This window comes from Centroberyx gerrardi, chromosome 9 (genome assembly GCF_048128805.1).
Source record: "Centroberyx gerrardi isolate f3 chromosome 9, fCenGer3.hap1.cur.20231027, whole genome shotgun sequence".
Lineage (NCBI taxonomy): Eukaryota > Metazoa > Chordata > Actinopteri > Beryciformes > Berycidae > Centroberyx > Centroberyx gerrardi.
In genome coordinates, this window is record NC_136005.1 from 26,453,914 (window position 1) to 26,475,656 (window position 21,743).

General features: G+C 43.1%; 1 protein-coding gene across 5 annotated transcripts in view; it reads left to right on the forward strand.

Annotated features, from left to right (window-relative positions):
- Nucleotides 1-21,743, forward strand: part of ptprfa (protein tyrosine phosphatase receptor type Fa) — a 219,438-nt gene that overhangs the window by 127,168 nt on the left and 70,527 nt on the right. For 3 of the 5 annotated variants that reach the window (XM_078285727.1, XM_071903191.2, XM_078285728.1), the window contains exons 12-13: nt 5,183-5,376; nt 17,928-17,954. In XM_078285727.1, the coding sequence (XP_078141853.1) occupies nt 5,183-5,376; nt 17,928-17,954 (221 nt within the window). The remainder of the gene's footprint in view (nt 1-5,182; nt 5,377-17,927; nt 17,955-21,743) is intronic. The other 2 variants (XM_078285729.1, XM_078285730.1) reach the window with 1 other exon arrangement.

Genomic DNA, 21,743 nt, shown 5'->3' on the forward strand with positions numbered 1-21,743 from the left:
AACACGTAATCTGCATTTCAAAGTGTATGCTCATTTCACGCAATTCTGTGAGACCGTGCTGGCTGCTGCGTGCCGCGGCTGCCTCTGATCCCCGCTGTCTCTCTCTCTGCCTGCCTCTCTCTATCAATCCGTCTGTCTTTCGCTCAGCGTGATGACATTGTTGTATCCTGCTGGGTCGCCGGCTTGCCAGGCTAAGGTGTCTGGAGAATTGCCTGAGTGGCGATATGACATGCTCGGTCTTCTCAGTCAGATAGCAGGTCTGAGGCGCTAGCTAAATGGCCGCTATGATTCAGTCCGGAGGGAAGTGCTGCCATACATAGCGCACGCTTTTTATCACTGTCGCTGGTGAAGACAACTCAGAAACACACCACAGCACAGCACAGTACACCTAGTGTCCATAGCTTTAAGACCGCTACACCAAATCCTAAAAGATCCATTTCTTTCTTTAAGACACAATGGGCCACATCATGACCAATGAGCCCAAAGAGTAATGGGCTCTTTTCTTGAGCCAATGGAGAAAATCAAAGTATCAATGCATACAGTAAGTCCCGGACATTGTCGGAGGGGCTTAAAAAGCATAGCAGCATGGTGCGCAGCCCCTCTTCCGTTAAAGCTCGCTGCTGGCTCGTGATTGGCTGCAGCCGCTGCGACTTCTTACAAATGAACTCTGTCTCTGCCCTTGACATCTTCCTGATTCCTTCCCTTCCTTTCCCTCTTAATTATGTTAGTCTTCCCAATGTCTGGATTAATTTGATTCCCTCGTGCTGTTATTGTGTTTGAGTTGTCTGCGTCTGTATTCTAAGCATGAGAGAAAGATGGAGAGACGATGTGTGTGTGTGTGTTGGGAGTTATTACTTCAGTTCCAAAAAAAGCAGATCCTTTGTGCTCTCTCTTTATTGAGTTGCCTTGACTGATTGAAATTGACTGATCTATCAGGATGTGCTTTTTTGGGCCACCCTGGTTTATGGGTGAAGCCCAATAATTCTGTCATTATAGAGACAAGTCTAAGCAGTGTTCAGTTTCCTCTCCCACTCCACAGCGCTAACCCTCCCTACATATTCTCCTTCCCGTCCTCCTCTCTCTATCTCGATTTCTCCCCCTCTCTCCCTCTGCCTCTCCCAACACATTTTCTCCTGCACACCCACTGAATTTTAATCTCACACTCTTTTCATCTCTTTCCATCTCTCTGCACCCCATTTGACTTTGAGCTCTCGTCGCTCACTGGATTTCTCCAGCATCTGTCCATTCTCCGCACAAAGTGCAACAGCTTTCTCCGCGGTCTCCCCACTAATTCTCCTTTCCAGCCCCCACATCAGTGCCAGCTCTGGTGCCTTCCTATCACACCACATTCTCATTTCGCTCTCTGACACCTCGCTTAAGGCGCGCTGGGCCTTGAAGGCTGCTGGCTGACTATTAATTTGTTTTAATAAACTGAAATGAAGCCAACTCCTGAGTTAATAATTACTGAGATTCTGCATTTTGCCAGAGCTATCAGTGCCCTTGATAGTATGGGCAGGGAGCTGCAATAATCTGCTGTACCTGGTTTCTGCTAGATCTACTTGCCTCCAATTTGGACCCTTCAACACATGAAACTGGGATTTTGACCTGTACGTTTTTTTCTGAGATCTCTATCAAATTACTGCTCAGTCATTTCACTGCTGCCCTGAGCCAACAAGCTCATGATGTGAACTTAATTGCCTTCACGTGTTGGATTCTAGGAAAAGTGCAAAAGGAAAGGAAAACAGCTTCAGTCAAGTCGACGTGGGTGCTGAATGGTACTGGACCAAAAATGTGGAGCCCCATGTGAACCATTTCTGTCCATGAAAATGGCACGGGAGTGAGTGGGCGCTCATATCCTGAGTGGCCGCAAGATGTTGCTGTCATTCATTTTTATTTGTTTGCATCTTCAGTGCGAACGCGACCCATTCAAAACCTTGGAGGAAATTTTGAAGGCTGGTTGAAGACAGGATCTGATCATTGAGGATGTACAGATAGATGTGGAAAATTGACACCCAAAAGATTGTGTCGTTAAAACCCACTTTGAACCCAGTTTGAAGTCCACCATTAACCCTACTGTGCAAGCGTTGTTCTCTGCATCCACAAGTAGGTCTATCTGCAGCCTGCAGACACGCCCCCACATGGTACATCAGTATAAGATGTCCCCTTGACAACACGTCAGTGCAAGACACGCCCCCTCGCTGCTATGTCGGTACAAGACACGCCCCCTCATCACATCGAAAAAGGATGTGATGTTAATCTTCTCGGCGGGTGGGCATTTCAAACTCGTGGCAGAGAAGATCACTAGAAGATAGCTACCATGGTTTCTACAATACATTCCACTTTGTGAACAACCTTGCCTTTAGGCTGTTTATTGTTTAGTAGCTGGTTAAGTAGCTAACTAGCTCTCAATACACCTTCGATTCTATGCTATTTGGTTAGCAACTTAACGTAGCTAAGTAACAATCAATCGACTCTGATGCTATGTGGTTAGCAAACTAATTCACCAATGACATGCAATTTCAGATATCATTCAATTCATTTAACCAACAAAAAAAAGGGCTGAGACTACAGGCCTAAAGAAAAAATATGATTTTGTTATTTTTCTGAAATGCTTTATTGATTAACTTTAATAATGTGGTATAGGCTGGTAAATAACAATAAGTTGAAAGATAATCGTTTTCATAGGAAATAGTATGGTAGTTTGTTTTTCACCTGTATTGCGTGTCTTGTACTGAGTACCTTGTGGCGGTGTGTCTTTTAGGGAGTCTGCAGGCTACAGATAGACTCTTCTCTGCGTCCATGTGACTTCTAGCACACCAAGACCAAATTTCAAAATAAGCGATCCGTGGATCAAGCAAACCACAAAGACGTGGAGAACAGCCGTTGCGCAGTAGGGTGAATGGTGAACTTCATCATATTACAACCCATCTTCCACCAGCCTTTTCTCGTCACACAGTATGTGGTCAACATTTCCTTCGAGGTTTTGAATGAGTTGTGTTCGGAATCAACATGCAAGTAAATGCAAGTGAACGACCGTAACAGCTTGAGGTGGTTCGGGTTAAGGTTTCCTCTGACCGGAGGTAAGCAGACAGAACAGCCAGACAGGGAAGCACACAGGACATGGTGAGAGAGATATAGAGGAGACAATTAGTGGCTGCCTGAAGTAGTTGACAGCTACTACTGAGAAGCCCCAACACCGACAGATAGATGATCTGGCTTCATGCTGTCAGTCAGGCAAACGGCTCCAAAAGTCTAAACCAAGTATAGACTATTTAAACCTCAGACTTCTACATTTGGTATCACACAGTTTCACATTACGCCATGTCTGAATCCAGGTTGCATTTATGTTACAGCTCTCCTGCTAAGATAAGGCCGTGCACTATAGCGTTGCTTGAAAATAAAGTGAAACCTAACATTACCACTACGTCAAAGACAAGGGTACCTTTCCAAAAAGACATAGATGATCTGGCATCATGCTGTCAGACAGAAGAACACAAGAGGTGAGGTTGGCCAAACAGTCGAATTCCAGCTCAGCTCTGGCCATTTTCGACCTGGACCCTATTTTCCCATTATTTTCCATCATAACAATCGATTCTGACCAAAATCTCATCAATTGCCTCACTAAAGAGCTACTTATGTCTTGTTTGCCTGGGTGTGCGGTTGTCCAATACAGACCTGTAGGCCAGTGGACACTCCAAACATCCTATCCAAAAGCACCGAAAGCATGTCTCTTTCAGCATGTTGACACTCCCGCTGTAATAAGACATGTATATGCTTCATTTTCAGTTTATCCCTGACTGAAATATTTATTTTGCACAAGCCGCAGCTTGCTGGCAAAAAAAAAAAAAGACTAGTACTTATTTCAATCAATGCCAGTAGACTAACTTCAAAGATGTGTTTTGTCTGCTACGGGATTCTGTTGTGTGTATTACATGGTTCTTTTGTTCCTCTTCCACCCTACACAGGCTGAGGCTTTGTGTTTTGCTGTTAACACAGGAGTATTATCGACGTTTTGCTCCAAAGGTTGATGCTTGATTGCGGAAGCTTGTGGATATATGAGGTTAAATAATTCCAATTAGAGCAAAGTGCATAGTGCTGACACCAAGTTATGAAGCTTTTTCCTCCTTGCAGTGCTGGATGGTGTTTTTTACTGGAGCTACTAACACTTCTCTATCTGTGTATTAATCTCTTAATGCAGGGCATTTTAACCTTTAACGCTTCCTTCCCTCTCCTCTGCTATCTCAAATTTCACTAATATCCGGACAAAGTCTTCTCATTTTTATTGAAGTCAAATTTGTATTCATTTGCAACTCCCCTGGAAGCTGACCAAGCATTCTAGAAGAATCTTCACACGCCCATTTCAATATTCCACAAAGTAGAAAGTGCGGGCACTAAACCAGCCTCTCAGCATCCTCTGGGGGCTGCACATGACAAGCTTTGATGTGCGTAACCTTCAAAGGTAGCCAGCAACCTTCACATTACCTTTGAACTTCTCCAGGCCTGCAACTATCTCATCAGGACAGGAGAATTTGAAAACTTTGATGTTGTTTATCAGATCGGGGTAGAGGAGTGATTTCGGTTTTAGAAGTGAAAGCAGGCCTTAACAGAACAAAACATCTGCCTTTTGGTTGACCCTTTTATCCAAAACACCATGTAGTAGTGTAGTGGTTTTAGTGGCGTTCATACAGTTTTAGTATGTGTAGCCCCAGTGGGAAGATAGAACCCCTAACCCTGGCAGCTTTACTTACCTGTTGAACTACACAGCAGGGTTTGGCCAATATGGTTTTTTTTTAAAGGCTGATAGTGATACTAAAACTGTTGGATTGAACTGGCCGATAACCAATATGTTGTGATGACTGTGAAAAAGAACTTCCAGAGAAGTACTTCGCCCCATAATTTTATTTTTGTCAGGGTGGAAGAGCCTCTGAAACAGCATTTAGAATCAATTCAGGTTAAGGGCCTCCCATAGACAACTAGTGTAGTGATCAATTATTCTACAATAGATATGAAATAAATATGAAATCAATCAAACTGCATCATATCCATCATATGGTGGGTAGTCCTTGAGTTACACAGAGAATAGAACCAAATCCAGGTAAAAAACAAACAAACCTGAAAACTGAAAATCACACTGCCTAAACTGCAAGTAACTCAGCCTGTGCTCCTGCTGTGTCTGCTGCAGTGCCCGGTGCTCCTCCCAGGAAGGTGGAGGCCGACGCCCTGAACTCCACGGCCCTCAGGGTGAGCTGGAAGCCTCCTCTGTCTGTGAAGCAGCACGGCCAGATCAGAGGCTACCAGCTGGTCTACTCCAGGCTGGAGAACGGGGAGCCTCACGGCCAGCCGGTCATCGTGGATGTCTCCCTCCCCGAAGCCCAGGTACTGTCTCGCTCTCTCTCTCCCGCTCTCTCTCTCTCTCTTCAGCGCAATGACAAGCTAAGCAGGTGATTTTTTATCTTGTGTTCAATTTATTTAGCCTAAGGGTTAGAGCAGCGGGTTCATGACTGGAAGACTGCAGGTTCAAATCCCAGGAACGGCTGGGAAAAAATGGGAAAAGTGACACCCTTCCCTCCCTCAACAACTGCTGCTGATGTGCCCTTGAGCAAGGCACTGAACCCCCAACTGCTCCAATGAAGCTGCTCACTGGCCGACAGTGGAATACTGTGCTGGTGAATGTGTGGAACTGCGTGAATGGAAAAGAGCATGCTTGCTCAGTCAAAGCTCCCTGGATAAATAAAGGTTAAAATAAAAAATATGTAAATATTAGACAGACAGCGGGTTGAAGGAAGGGAAAAGGTGACAGACGCACAAAATCGTGTCCAAAATGTGACAGCTTGAATCATGAAATAATAACAATAAAATGTATTTATATAGCACTTATCTAAAATCAGTTCAAAAAGTGTTTTGTAGGAATGCATGGAAACAAGAAGAGTAAAATATAAAAGCAGGAGATAAAACAAGAAACAAAATAGGCTCAAGAAACATGTGGAATAAAACAAGATAAAAGACATAAGAAACAGCACGATGTTAAAAGTGGGCAAGATCGAGAACTATTACCTAAAAGCAAGCCTATAAATGATGAGGGGGTTTTTTAGACACTGGATGTGGTTCCAGATCTTATTTTCCTTGTGATCTGTACAGTATGTGCCTTCCAAACCTAATATGTGCAAATGATTTCTTATCTTCCCCTGGAATAGAAAAGGGATAGAAACAGACCAAAAAAACCGTGTGTGGTCTGCTGTATGCTGATGAAAATGCATTTGTGATTGGATCCAAATGCAGTGTGCTTTTTATGATGATAATGCAAATACAATGCCTTGTTATTCCATCAAAATAATTGCATTTCATGTTTGTTGCGGTTTTATTTTTACTCCAGCCTATGGTAGTGGAAAACAGCCATAGATGTGAATGTGTGAATAATGGAAAAACCTAGTTAATCCTGCTTAGGAATGCAAGAGCAAGCCTTGTTTTTGTGTCATAAGGAGTAAGGATTGTGTGTGTGTGTGTGTGTGTGTGTATGTGTGTGTGTGTGTGTGGGTGGGTGGTTGTGCGTGTGTGTGTGTGTGTGTGTGTAAGAGATAGCTCAGCGGCTGACATGCTATGAAAGTGTGATGAGATGTACCTGGAGACTATCACACAACAACAACAGCATATCTCATCTTCATTGCAGTCAGCCATTTACCTACCATGGATCTTCTTCTGTGTGCGTTAGTTCTTCCAGAACTAGAGAAAAGATTTACAGACTTGATCCGTATTCGCTGAATAATTCGCCGACAACACCTCGCTGATCAGCAGCGCTGGGTATCAATACCAATATTTTTTCGGGTTCATTATACAGTTCTTTACTTGAGTTGGTGCTCATAAGGCATTACAAGGCATCATACGTGCATTATAAGCTCATTATGTATGATATAATATACACAATATGAAAAATAAATTGAGTTCCATATTGGGCAACTGCCAAGTTAATGACATATTAACCCCCTGGAGTTGCAGTTATTGTATACGATGTATACGATATATATTGAAAAACTAACACATTAAGTTAGTCGTTACCACAAAAAAGTAATCTGATTACTCTAACAACCTAACCCCCAACACTGCATAAGATACAGTTGTAGCAGATTTTGTACTGAACAAGAAGATGCCAGCATTAAGAGGGCGTTTTTAAGTGTTAAACAAGTGCCAAGTGCCGTCACAGTGCTGGACACACTGTTGCTCTGTACAGTGCAGAAACACCTCAGCAATGAGCGCTTAGTACCAAAGATGGTGACAAAACGAAAAAACACCACAGCAGTGAGCTCTTAGCACCAAAGACATAGAAAAAACACACAAGAATCTCACAGATTACCACTTCAAGTAACAGTAGTAAGTACTTCCAAACCTACTGAAGTAGAAGTAAAAGAGTAAACGTTTAAAAGTCAGAAACGTGGTGTTCTGCTCTGTTCCTCTCAGCTTGTTTTGTTCTCCAGGAGGAGCGTCTCACCTGATTTCCTTCATAAGCAGCATTCCTGTCTTATCTGTGCATAGCAGCAGGCCTGATAAAGGCAACTGAAAACCCATCTCAGAACCCATCTACAACTCTCCCTTTGCTCTCTCCGTCTGTCTCTCTCTCTCTCTCTACACACACACACACACACACACACACACACATAGAAACTCCCACAAATCGCCCCACTGGTGAGCGGATTTTTCTTTAAGGAACTGTCTTCAAGCCTCATCTGTGATAAGTTTAGTTTCTCCCCTTGGCGTCAGTGATGATGATGAGACTCAACACAAGGTCCACGGAGCGACCCCAAAGACAAACTCCACTGACGCGCGCACACACACGTGCGCTGACAGCATCCCCACCTTAACACGCTTACACACCACACACTCCCTAGCGGCAATCTCATAACTCACTCTGACCGATCCTACATACTGACCTGGCTACATCTGGAGAAGTTTTACTTCTTACCAGCTTTCTTGTGTGTTTTCTTGCTCCTTTTATTTACTCTGTGGATGGTTTTGTATTAGCATCAGTATGTACTGGTGTCCCTTGCTCTAATTAATTAACTAGTTAATTGTGATAACTTCGTATAATTATCGTAAACAAATGAAACCATGGTCGAGACAATTGGTAGCCTCAATCTGATGCTGCTGGTATTGATAGCGCTAGTGTTTCTCAAAATTAAGACCATATTTCCCATAAACCCCTTACTGTTTTGTGCCATAAAGCAATCCAGTAGATTTCCTACCAAATCTGACCATGACGCACAATGTAAAATGGAGCGTCGAGGCCAGTAGAGGCTGCTAATCTTCTATGCTATGCTAATGATTTAATGCTGTTAAAGTGCTTCAAGTGGCACCTTTAAATCATGATGCTACCTCAAGAACACAGTCCATCTCAAACTGTAAAGATGTTCACTGTTCTTCAGTCCATCTCAAACTGTAAAGATGTTCTCTCTCCTTGCATTCTTGAAAGGTTTGTTCTCTGCAAGACAGTCGGATTGGAATTTTTGGGATTTGATGATCACCTCCAGTCTTGAAAAGTGATACAAGAAGTGTTGTCCCTTACTAGACACTTGATGTTGAAAACAGCACAACTTTTTTTAAAAGGGCATGGTGGGATTCAAGAGGGACGGAGGGAGAAATGAAGGATAGCACTATGGAGGATGAGTGTTTCTGGGTTAGGCTGTGTGACATGCTTTTTGTATTGACATCACACATTCTCTGTGATGAATGGATTCAGTCCCTGGTGTGGTGATGAATCATTTTAAGTGGAGGCTCAGATCTCGGTGCCAGCAGTACCAGTTGTACCATGGCTGCTTGTGTCCATCCATGTTTACAGCCCATGCGTCCTTGTCACAGAGATGAAAAGTGGCCTTCAGCGCTGGATCCTGATGAAGTCTTGGGTCTAAATCTGTTTGAGGGAGCCCATCACCATTTCCCCAGCTTGTGTGCAGCATCACAAAAGCAAGGACCACAAAACAGTGTTTTCTGGGAAAGTCAGGCAGGGCTGTGATCACTGGGCTGTGTGTTGTCTTCAGTGAAGCTGCCTGAAAATCGTTCAGACGTCTCGCTGAGGCTTGGCTTGCCAACAGTCAGTATGGATTACTGCCTTTTTTGTCACAACAAAGGCCTTAATGACAAAATAAATTCAGTCATACCAAATTATTGGAGCTTACAGATGGGGAGCAAAGCCTTAATTGGCTGTTCATTCCCAGCCTTGGCTTCCTGATGCCTCCACTGTTAGGTTTAGACTTGACTCTCTCTATTGCTTTTCTACTGGCAAGCTGGTGGGTTTTAAGATTTCAGTGAGGCGTATTTTTGGATGGCTGGAGAATGCTTGAAGGACCCTCTCATCCCTCTCAGCACTGATGGCTGTGAAGCGTGAGCATTGTCTGATCTGATAAGATATGGCAACCTCTCTGTGTCTCATCTCTGTTTGCCGTAGCCCAGCAAAACAAACCCAGCCTGTGGCAGGTCGCTGAGAGAGGCGTTGGGGAGGGAGGGGGGAAGAAGCTTAAGGAAGAAGGAGGCGGAGAGAAATAGCGGGTATGGGAGAAGTTTAACAGTTAATGTAAAGAGAGGGTTGGTCACCATAATAATGGTGAGCTGGACCTCTCATCCAGCTGTAGCTGGAAGGTGACCTAAGACGAACAATGTACTGTAATCAGAATTCACTCGACGTTTGAGATTTAGATTTTATTGGTTGCCAGATATCTCACTCAAACCAGGGTAGGCAGCATTAAGTTGCTAAGCGCCCAGAATTTACCTGATGTACGACAGCATGGCGAAAGTAAATATTGATGCCCATTGTTTGCACCAAGCAGTGGACGCAGCCATTGTGAACTTGGCCTTGTTTTGAAAGCCAAGCAAGTATGTACATAGACTTTTTACATGCAGTGCAGTGTTTCTCAACCCAATTCTCAAGGACCCCCTGTCCTGCAACTTTTAGCTCCAATTCAAATAAGGGCCACACATTCTCATGACACCATAATTAAATCAGGTGTGCAAGAGTAGAGCTGGAGCCACAGAACTTGAATTAATAGAACAGTCATTCGCATTCAAATCAACGTTCCTGGATGGTCGGAGCGACTGACATATTTGCAGTTGTAGCATACGGTTTTGGAACATTTAGGCTATTAGACTGCAGTGGATTCAGACATCAGTGCTACAATGCTGGGCATGCCTGAAGCCTCTGGGCGTCACTTGGCTCCAGTGTAGGATTCATCAACCTGGCCTCTCTAGTTTAAACTGTTCAGATGAAGATTTGTACCGTCACAGTGCACTGAGCCATGGGACTAGACATTTGTCTTGCCAGATAGCTGGCAGATGAAGACCCCCGTTGGGTGTGTTGTTAATGTCCTCTCTGATCTGAGCTTCGAGATAGCCTTTTAACTCTCACTAGAATGCAGAAGTGCTCCTTAACAGAAATGCTGCCAGAGTATAGATAGGCTGCTCTCCACCTCTCATGCGAGGCAGGTCCTAAAGGTATTCCTCATGTCATGTCTTGAGATAGCTGCCAGCCTATCTTGGCGAGGTTTGACGACCAACACATACAGTATAGAGCATGCATGAGTAGGTGCATTAGTGAAGCAGCTTAAGCACTATCTAATTGAATAGTCAGAGTATAGCAATACTGAAAGACAGGTACGCTAATGGGACATGCCTCATTACAAAACAGAGAGAAAAATAGAGAGGGAGAGAGAAAGAGTGATGTATAAATATATATATACAGTATACATATATGGAGGAAGAGATAGTGGCACTGAGTCACAGTCATTTTGCCATGCAGAATGATGAGACACTGCACATTGAAAATTCTATTATCAACTGATAGACACGGCAATTTTGTAATGAGATTGCGTTGTGTCAGAGCAGGCTCTGTTCCCTCTGATTTATTCAGCCTGTCTGCTCGATTTAAAACAATGCTATCAGCTGAGAACTTTGCACTGCAAAAAATGACAGGTTTAGCATTAAGTGAAATTTATTGAGACCAGCAAAATGATCTGCTAGTGCAGTAAGAAAAATAGCTTCAAACATCTTAAAGTAAGGTTGACGACTGAGAACACGATATTATCAGTCGCTTAGCTTGTAACTTTTTAAGTGTGTGTGCAGTATGTACACCAGGCACCTTGCATTTTTTACCCAAAAGCTTTAGCCCGTAGTGAGCCGTGGCAAACAACGGTTCATTTATTTTTAATTGAGTGTCAGAGGGCATCTGTGTTTCGCAAGGACTGATTAAACAAAATAGACAAGGTACTTCAAGCAAAGGAGTTTTTCATCGATCCTGGAAGACTTTTGGACCCATTTGCTTGTTTGCTTGTCCCTGTTTTCCTTTGCTAACGGTTTGTCTGCGTGCCACTATCGAATTATTAGGTCTGCAGCAGACATCTGCCAAAATAACTGATCATCCCTTAAAAAAAAAGAGCTATAGCAATAAATGTAGTAGGATAGAGCACACATTACTAGAGTTAGTCCCTTTAGGAATATTTTGAGAATTTTAAAGAGATACCATAGAACATAATAAATGCCATAAAATATGATAAGGTTACTATAGACTCACTACAGGGTAGCGCAGGCACACTATAAGCAAGGGCGGATATTTCATTTCACTGTTGGGGGGGACAATAAACAGAAAAATTTCTCAAGAGCAATTCCTGAAGGGGACACCAAAGGTGCCGCCAAAAGTACTGTTGTATTAAATGTATATAGAGGTCCATTATGAAACATTTCCATAAGCACTTCATTCCTTTCTTATGAAGATTTTATCAAATTGCCATTGATATTACTGGGGTCTTTCTACTTCTACGTGCACTGAAAAATGATCGGATGTCTGTTTTTCTTTTCTCTGCCATTTTAACTGACCTGGCTGGCTGACAAATAGACACACACACACACACACACACACACACACACACACACACACACACACAGCATGCAGGTTATTTACAGTAGTAGGTGAGATGCAACACCCATTAACTGAACTAAAGCTAATATATGCCTAATTAGATTTAGTTTTCCCGAAAAAGCAGATCTCTAATGTTTTGCTGTCAATGTGTAAAAGTCCAGAACGCTATGAAGCCTGCCAGAAACTTACTTCAGGCTCTTTTTTAAGAATTAAGTCTTCATTTATTTCCAAAATTATAAACAAAATTACATAGTGGCAGCCATTTTACATGCAGTAAGAAAAAAAGAATATACTTAGAACCTAATTACGTAGGGTAAGTTAATCTTAAATAGCCTATTATATTATAGAAATATTACTGTTATCATCTACAAAAGATCATTTTGGTATGAAAACCCGCATTTTAATTTAACCAAGTATCCTGTATCATAAATACATGTCTGGCATTTGTAACAAACCAAACCGCTTGAAAATCGGTCGAAAATTCAGCGAGTTATGATGATTTTAATTGTGGATAGACCTCCTGCCTCCATACACATACATGCATTAGGAGACGCGGCTGCCCCGTACCAATACGTTGACACAAGATTTAACCGCGAGGTAATGGAGCCAACAAAATGTAGTCTGATTACAATTGTGAATGTGTTTTATTCTATTGAGTGGTAGAAGTAAAGAAAAATCTCTGACACATCCTTTGATTTAAGTTAACCTTTGTGAAGCAGCTACTTACTGGAGGTCTGCCACCACTGACACACTTCCAGAGATTGCTCCACAGACACTCGTACCAAGGGCTAATGTGTGTGTGGGGGGGTTCGGGGAGGAAGGTAGGCAGTGGACCAAACCACTGTGAGGCATATGAGAGGGGGGGCGCAATCTTTAGAAACTTAAAAACGCATTTTTTTGTGTCTATAATTAGCACAAGTGCTTTCAATGCATATTATTATATTATTTAAAATTATATAGTTATGTTTACAATGATATATTGAGGGGGACAACTCTCTGTTTTTCCCAGGAAGGGGGGGTCCGGACCCCCCTGTCCCCCCCGTAATTTCCGCCCATGACTATAAGCCCCTACAGGAATATTAAAGGAATATTATAGTGATTTTTTTGCTAGGGATGACAGAGTAAGGCAACAAAGATGCCTGCCCAATGAATCACACTTCTTCAGAGAGCTTTGATAAGTCATCCAAGCTTTAAACTTTGTCCTAGGCAACTTAATAATCAGCTCCCTAATGCCCTATACCAAAGTAGAGCTCTTGTTCCTTATGTTCCGTAGGTGCTTTTTATTGACGACGATGGAGAATTGACTACAGCGGAGTGAAATAACACCAAATAGGATGACATTTAAGATGGCCTGGCTCAATACTGCCCATGCTGAGCAAAGGGCTGGAGATAGCTCCTTGTTCTCTATTTGAACTGCAGGAGGACATACATTTCTATTTCTGGGCTGTTAGTATCTGGCTGCTGCACACAAACTGAACATAGATATTAACATGCATGGCCACACTCATTTCATGCATAGACATATGCTCCCAGGCAAATACTCTATTAGCCTCTAAGACCCTGTAGCAAGGTGCCATGTGACTGTTCGGTTGGCACGAGGGTCAAGCAATCTGTATTGGCATTGACAAGCTGTGGGGCCAGCCCCCAGGGGCAACACACACACACACACACACACACACACACACACACACACACACACACACACACAGAATGAAAGATACTGTGATCTGAAGTGTTGGTAAGGTCACAGGGTCATCTACAATTCAGCCTAACAACTTCAGATAAATAGTGTAGTCAGAATGCTCCCTCAGATGATTCCATTAAAATCAAACACTGTGAAACACACTCTTTTTTCCCTTTTTTTAATTAATGGTTCACTACAGGCAATGCGTCAGTCTCCTCTTGAACTTTTTGCCATATTTAACTTTGTGATGTTGACGTTATTGGCTTCGTTGTTGAAATGTTTTTCAGATGGGGTTAGTTTCTCTGTGCCAGGTAGGGTTATTGTAATTATTAATCCCGTCTGGAGTGACCATACTGATGATTTTCCCCCTCGACTCCAGCATTAATTTTGGCCCCAATAGAAGTATTGCAGTTGCATCACAAATCTCCCAGCAACCACAGCCGGTGTCATCATGAAGGTCCATTGTCTAAATGTCTTATGTATAATGGCTAAATACATAACAACCACAACGTTCAAAGTAAAAGTGAATAGTACCAGAATAATACTTTGACAGTGAATTGTCTCTTGTAGCTTTTTAACATGCAACTACTAGCCACTGCTACTGTAGGTGCTGGCGTAACGTTATCAACTGGGTAAATAAGATGTGTTAACTACAAGACAGTGATGGGTGGCTGACCAGATGCGCTGGATGGCTATAGCCAACGAACAAGCTTTCACAGTCTAAACACATAGTAAATCCAATGTATTAGTAGCGAAATGATCAGCCCTCAGTCAACAACAGCAAAGAAATTGTGCGTTACTTCTGCTGAAGCCCTCTATTACCCCCTCTATTAGTGTTTTTCAGTGCACTGGTAGGTGGTCTATTAGTTCTATTCTAATTCTAGAGAGACTTCTCTGGGTTTCAACTTATCAGCTCACACACCTTCATTTGAATGGAGTCCCATGCTTTGTCTATAGGTGAGACGTAGAGTTTCCTCCATGGTCTAATGGCTAATTTTCTTGTGCTTTTGGATGCCGTGTTGAACTTTTAGTTGCTGTTTGTCTTGAGAGCAATTAGCAGGCTTTGCGCACAGTGACGCTTGCTTCCAGGAACATCTAACCAAACTATGTGCCTCAGCCTGTAAATTGCTTTTGGCTAAACACCATGCTGAGCAATAATAATAATAGAAGCATGGCTAATATTTTATTATCCTCATTTCAACAGTTTCAACAGTCGTTGTTGTTGATTTCTTCTGGATTTTTTGGAGAAGAAACAGCCCATTTTCCTCCTGTCAGAACAGGACTTATGGTTCTGAAAAGGAACATTTGGTGTTTTAAGAAATGCCAACCAGTTGTAGTGTGAGTCTGTTATTTTCCCTTTGCCCTTTGTTCAGTCGTGTTATGAAGCCTGAGCTAACCTACGCCTATTCTTTTAAGCAGAGAGTGCCTTCCCCCGAAACTTGGTAACTATGCAGTAGTTTTCTCTTATTTCTGTCAGTGAGGCCAGTCATCAGTTCAGAGCGATTCATCCTCATAATCTACAAGTTCACTGACAGAGCCAGTGATACATCAGGGCGTGGATCCCAGTAATGCATCAGTTACTGTATGAAAGAATGATGGTTACTACTCTCAGGCCACTTTTAGTCTCCCCACAGCTCGATGTGATGTATCTTCTTTTGATTTAGTGCACGAGCTGCACTTTCACCGGGGAACGGAGCTGATTTTCACCTCACTGTTAGCAGCTTATATTGTTTATGATAACAGCTTTTATTTATTTTTTGTAAGGAGCTGAGGAAGCGAACCCCTTTGTCTTTTATTTCTGGTTAGTCAGCAAGGTCGTGGAGTGGAATACAAATGCCTCGTGTCTCTGAATCATTTCTTTTGAGGCAGCCGCTTACGTGTTGGGAGTTGAAGAGAGGCTGGCCAAATTTAACATCCTTTGGCCTTCCTCAGTACAATACCCTCTTGACAATAAGCACTCTATATAATACCAGAAAATGGTTCTTTTGGCTTGTCGTTTTAGAAAGGTTCTGTCTAGCTCCATACTGAAATGGTTCTACATATAGACTTGTTTTGGTGCTATAAAGAACCCCAGCCAAAGACCCCTTGAAGAACCCTCGTTTTTCTGCAACATGATCTCACACAAATATGTGAAATTAACACAAACTCTGAAATGGCGATGTACGTGCTGTGGACACGTATTATGTGAAAATAACGTTTCTCCACCACAAACTGAATTACGTTCCCCCACAACGAATTGAAATATGTTCCTCTGCCACAAATTTTGATACGTTCCTCCGCCACAAATTGAATTACGTTCCAAAGGTTAGCTAACGGTTAAGTTTAGGCAAGTAAAACGACTTTGGTTAAGTTTAGGCAAGTAAAACAGCTTCGGTTAAGGTTAGGGAAAGGGCTTGGTCATGGTTAATTAAGAAAAACATTTGTTAAAAATGAAAATGTAATTTTCATGTAATTTGGTGTTAACAAATTGCGTTCATTTCACGTTTTTCTGTGAGATCAGGTTGTCTTTCTGGGTGTAGGCCAGGCCAGTTTGGCATGCAGATGGTCCGGCTGCTTTTGCGCCTTATTAGAGAAGGGAACTTGAATGAAGGGAATAAGTGCTGGCACCTGCAGACCACCGAGACAAATGTAATCCCCCGACTCGTTCCTGGATAGGCAAAAGGGCTCCAACCTCTGCAGGTGAAATTTAATCTCAGCTCAGTAACAGACACTTTACAGCAGTGCAATCACCAAGCACTCTGCATGACTTTCTCTCTGTCTGTCTCCCAGTCTCTCTGTTCTCCTTCCTCCCTCTTTTTCTCTTTCTTTCTTTCCCTCTGTCTCGCTCTCTCTTCATCTTTCTTCCCCGCCTTTCTCTCTCTCTATCTCTCTCTCTTTGTTGTTATCCCTCCTCATCGTTTTATCTTTTCCTTCCTCCGACACTGTGCGCTCGTCTGCCAACCGCTCTCATTCTCTGTATACCTTCATACTCCCTGCCTCTTTGTCTCTATCTCACCTCCCTGCGCCCCTCTATCTTCTCAGTCTGTCTCTCCGTCTCTCTCTCTTTCTCTTTCTACCCTGAGCGGTGAGCGCAACCTTCGGGAAGAGTTATAACATCTAAAGAATAAATGAGAAACCTGAAAATACGATTCTCTGCTCCACCACAGACTATTGAGTGTGAATAGATCCCAGTGACACAAAGAAACACAGGGTAAATAACAGCACAGCAGTAATTGACAAAGGTATTTATTTTTATTTTCCTCTATTGACTCTATCGCATTCTCAGGTTGTCACTATTTTGATCACAGTGAACTGCATTATACAGATGGAATAACAACGCAGTTTCATTTGAAAGAAGCCGGTTGAAGGTTTATGAACTGTTGCTTTGTCACGACTGGATCAGATTCAACTTAAATCACCAGGTACATTTATAGGTACTAGGATATTGCGTCAAACAACAAAGTCTTGGAATTGTACGTAAGGGTCACAGTGGGAACCCCTGGGGAAAAAATTATTGAATGAATCAAAACATAAATACAGGCGATATCCAAAAGTTAATAATACTGTCCCACCAAAATATTGTGATATACGATATTATCACCGGGTTGTTTTTCAGGGTTTTTACAGGTTTGTTTTTGGTTTTTTTGCTATTTCATTTTATTTCTTCTAAATTACATCAAATTTCTAGGCTATTAATACATTTCTAGGCTATTAATAATACATTTCTAGGCTACTAATAATTATAATATACTATACTATATAATATACAATAAATATTGCGATATTCAATATTATCAAATATCGGCCCAAGCCTATTACAGACTGTGCCTTTAAAACTGGAGGACAGTGCAGAGTTGGTAGATGTGGGAAAGTGTGCTGTCCAGTCTAGTCCAGCCCAGGTTCCCAGGTCCAGGATACGGGGCTCATGTTGCAGGTGAGTCGGCGGTCTCGGCTCCAGACTCCTCTGGACGTGCTGAGCGGAGCCATCGAGGCCCCTGGCAGGTTTACAGTAGCTCGATTATTGCCTGTCTTTTTTAATTCCTCCTCCCCAAGGCACCCAGCGGGGGAGCCTCATCAGCATGGACCAGATTTGCCTCACCAGGTGGCACTATGGAGAAGAATCCTCATTACACACACACACACACACACACACACATTACCTCCGTTACTGCATGCCATTTAAACCTCCCCCCCCGCCTGCGCCATCTCTCCCCTCAAGTCACTAATCATTGCAGTCGTCCAGCATGCTGATCAGCAGCACAGCCTTGTAGAATGGCCTGCAGTACATTCTACTGAAAAAAAGTTCAGTCTTTTTTTTGTGTGTTCTGTGCTGTTCTGTGACTCCTCTCCCCTGTCTGTCCTTTTCATCAGTGGAGTGATGAGGACTCGACGGACTACGTGAGTAGCTGCAGTGTGTGTTGGGTGGAAAGGGGGCAATGGGGGAGTGTGTTTTCTATCGTATCCTCTACCAATCTCAGTGTGGGCACTAACACAATCATTTTTCCACCTAACCTCATCTCCTAACATCACTATAAGATTATGAGCTTGACAGAATCTGGAGCCGCTAAGCGATCAAAACTGCTCTCATTTTTAGCCTGATAGTGCCGATGCAATCTGGACATGACTCATCTTATTACATTTCCTGTACAGTTACCATTGTAAATTACAGCCAGTCTGCTATAGAGCCCATAAACAAGTATTTAGTTGTCTGATAGCCCCGTTCCTTCACTTTCATTCCCCATCCTTCCATCCATCCCCAAGGCTGTTTCCATTTTCTTGTCACAGGCAGGATTTTTGCTCTGTTTTTCACCGCATTCTGGCTTCATATCAAAAAAAAAAAAGCATACAGAACGTTCAGATTTCAACAGAGCTGTCTGCTCCTTAGAAAACCAGGGGAAAATCCCTTTTTAAACTTCTAACAGGCTTTTTTACTGTTCTCCCAATGTGCTGGGCCTGTTTCCAGAGTGGGTTCTGGAGGTGTGGAGGGCTATATGTGTGTGTGTGTGTGTGTTTGTGTGTTTGTGTTTGTTGGTTTTGGTGGGTGGGGGTGAAGGGGGGATATCGGGGCACAACTGTGAACCTGTGAGCCTCTGCCTTGGGCTTTGATATGAACACAGACAGATGACATTAGACTTTAGACTTCATGGCTCAACATATGGTTTTGAAGCTGGTGACAGGCTGCCGAAGACCAGGATGACAAATGTGTGTGTGTGTGTGTGTGTGTGTGTGTGTGTGTGCATGTGTGTGTGTCTTGACAGCCATCTCAGGTCTCAGCATCACAGTCTCCGAGGAGTTGCAGCTGTAAATCCTCTTTTGATTTCATTTTTGAAGTGAAGTTGGAGTTGTGGTTTTATTGCTATCTAAGTTTCAGAGCCAGCCACACCCTTGGCTTTTATAGATTACTGCCAAATTCATACCTGTATACCTGCTATGGTATTATGTGAGATACACACACACACACACACACACACGCACACACAGCTCTAGTCCTCCTGACTGGACAACAGTAATTGTCAAACAAGAGTCCAGCCTCCAGTAGATTCTCCTACTGCCTCCCTCACTTGACTTGATTCACCGCAATCACATTCTTCTTTTATTAAAAGTTGAGTCACTGCAGCAGAGGGTTCTGTTCTCTGGTTCACTCCATCAAATAAAGTGTGAGACCGCTTATTGATTCTCCTGGAATCTGGCTCTTGTGGGTTTATTCTGCAATAGAAATCCAAACACACCACTGGCGCATACAGTTTGTGTTTGTGAGCTTGGATCTGCTGTGCAGGAACGTACAGTGTCTGTGTTTGTTCCTCGTCTGTGCTTTCCACCTTTTCTGCAGCGCCAGTCTTAACTATTGTGATACTCCGTATGCCGTCTCAGCATCTTACAGCTCCTGACTCACCCAACGATATCAATGAGAAATCCTGTACCGGGCCTTCAAAGTCTCACAACTCACTTTGGATGCGGTCTCGTCACTGTTGGAGATGTCAGTTTGAGTAGAGGAGACGATTTGATTGTCCAAGCCGCTGACCAGACTGTTAGAGGAGTTTTTAAACACTTTTATGATTTCATTTTGTTCTCTACCTAATCTTGTTCCTGGGAGTCATGTTTTTTTTATGACTTCATATGTCCCTAACAATACAGTAGCTGTTACCTTTAAGATTTTAAGGCTAAGGCTTCATGTCACTTGCTCTTATTTCATGCCAGTCTCAGTCTCATTGCCTCCGTTCTAAGCGGTTGTGGGCGGTGCGAGAAGCTCCTGATTGCGTCTAGCATCTAGCAAGTGCTAATTTCATAGCATTAATTGCACATAAACAGAAAAAACTCAGTAACATTACGTCAGAGCTCACCGTCGACCCCAATGATGGATGCAACTGTTGTCCAAGCGTCGTTTTTGGGACATTTATTCCCTGGTCCTTTCCTCAGCTCTGTGGGACATGAATTGACTTCTGGTGACTTGCTGATCTTGTTGCTCACACTGAACACATGGTCAGTTATCGACATTCCTGTTTGTACCCCACATTCAATGAAGTACGAGTCAGAAGTGTCCCTGCTTTTGTGTCGCCTCAGTGGGAATGAATCAGCACAGTTTGGTAGTTGTTAATGAGCTTTGGTAGTGGAGTTGTCCCCAACATTAGTGGAAACCCCCCCCCGGCGATGAAGGCTGAAAAGTACGGGGAGGTGGAGGACACAAGCATTTGATGTGTGACCCAGAGGAAGGCGCTGCCAATCGATTGGCTCCCGCAAAGCCAGGCTTTCCCCTCGCAGGAGAGACGTCTCGTGTCTTAATGTAAAATGTTTCATCTGTTCCGTCCTTGGGAATTCATCCCCACATCCTCGCAGAATCCCTCTCCTGCTTCCTCTGCATTTGAAAAGGACAGATGAAAGGCTGATTACAATTTTTCTCCTACCAAATGCGAGAAACTCTCTGGCAACGCGAGTGAAAAGGAATACCGCCCGATTAAAATAATGAGCCTTTTAGAGAAGTTCAATAGCTTCAGATGAGTCACATTTCTCTCTCATCTTTCACCCCCTTTGCCCCGCAAGAGAAGACAGAGAAGGAGGGAAGCATCTTAACTCTCAGCTCCCTGGGACCCACCAGCATCCTGCTCTGTCATGTCTGCCATAATCAGGCTGCATTTTAATCAGCAGAAAAAGATGAAGATTTTTTTTATTTTTTAACATCATGTTATAAAGATATAAGAGGCGAGCCATGAAATCGTAATTGGAAATTTGGTTGGTTTCTGGAAGCTTTGGCTGTCTTTGCTAATTTGCACTGTCATCTCCACGGCGCAGCAAGCCCTCAGCTGTAGGCATAGGCGGCTGGTCTGATAGGGGACATGGCACCCACTGGGTGTTCTCTGCTGGAACTATTACTCCCCGCGCCCCCGCCCCCACCTCCAACCCCTGGCCTTTTCTCTCTCATCAGAAGCTTCGTCTCTATTACTTACTCCTCTCCATTCGTCACTCAGCGGCCGCACTGGAAAGGGATCCTCTGCTGGCTGAGAGGAGGAAGGCCTTCTCCAAGCCATTTAATGGCCTCCTGGCAGCAGCTCACACACACTCTGTACATGCTGGTGCTTTAACAAGGCCTTTTGAACAGAGGAGGAGCATGTATGAGCTTGTGTTCTCAGATGTGTGTTGGCAGAAATTTTCCTGAGGGGAGATATGAAGTTTGCTATGTGTCTGTCGGTCTGCTGTTTCTGCTATTTTTGACTCTTACTGTGTGTTCCTCTATGTATGTCTGCGTCTCCGTGTGTGTGTGTGTGTGTGTGTGTGTGTGCGTGTATGTGGATTATGTCTCTGTGTATATTCTGTGTTATTTACATTATATATTAACACAGACTGCTTGCCTACAGAATGACTTGAGTGTTCCTGTTTTGCCATGTTGTGGTAATTGTCTGGGCTTTTGTAGAGTTCAACACTGTTTTTAAGTTGTCTATATTAATATGAAAGGGATACCGTGACATTATGAATTTTAGTTGGACATCCAAGGTTTCCAACTACTAACTGAAGCTATCGTTTTCCTGTTCCCAATACTGATATAATGGTGGAAGAAAATCGTCAACACCTTGACTCGGTACTTAAAAGGAATATCCACCCGAAAACGGAATTCAGATATCGCTGTTGTCATGTGAAAACCTTATAATTTTGTTGATTTTCATGATTTACTGTAACCTCAGTTGAAGGATTTAC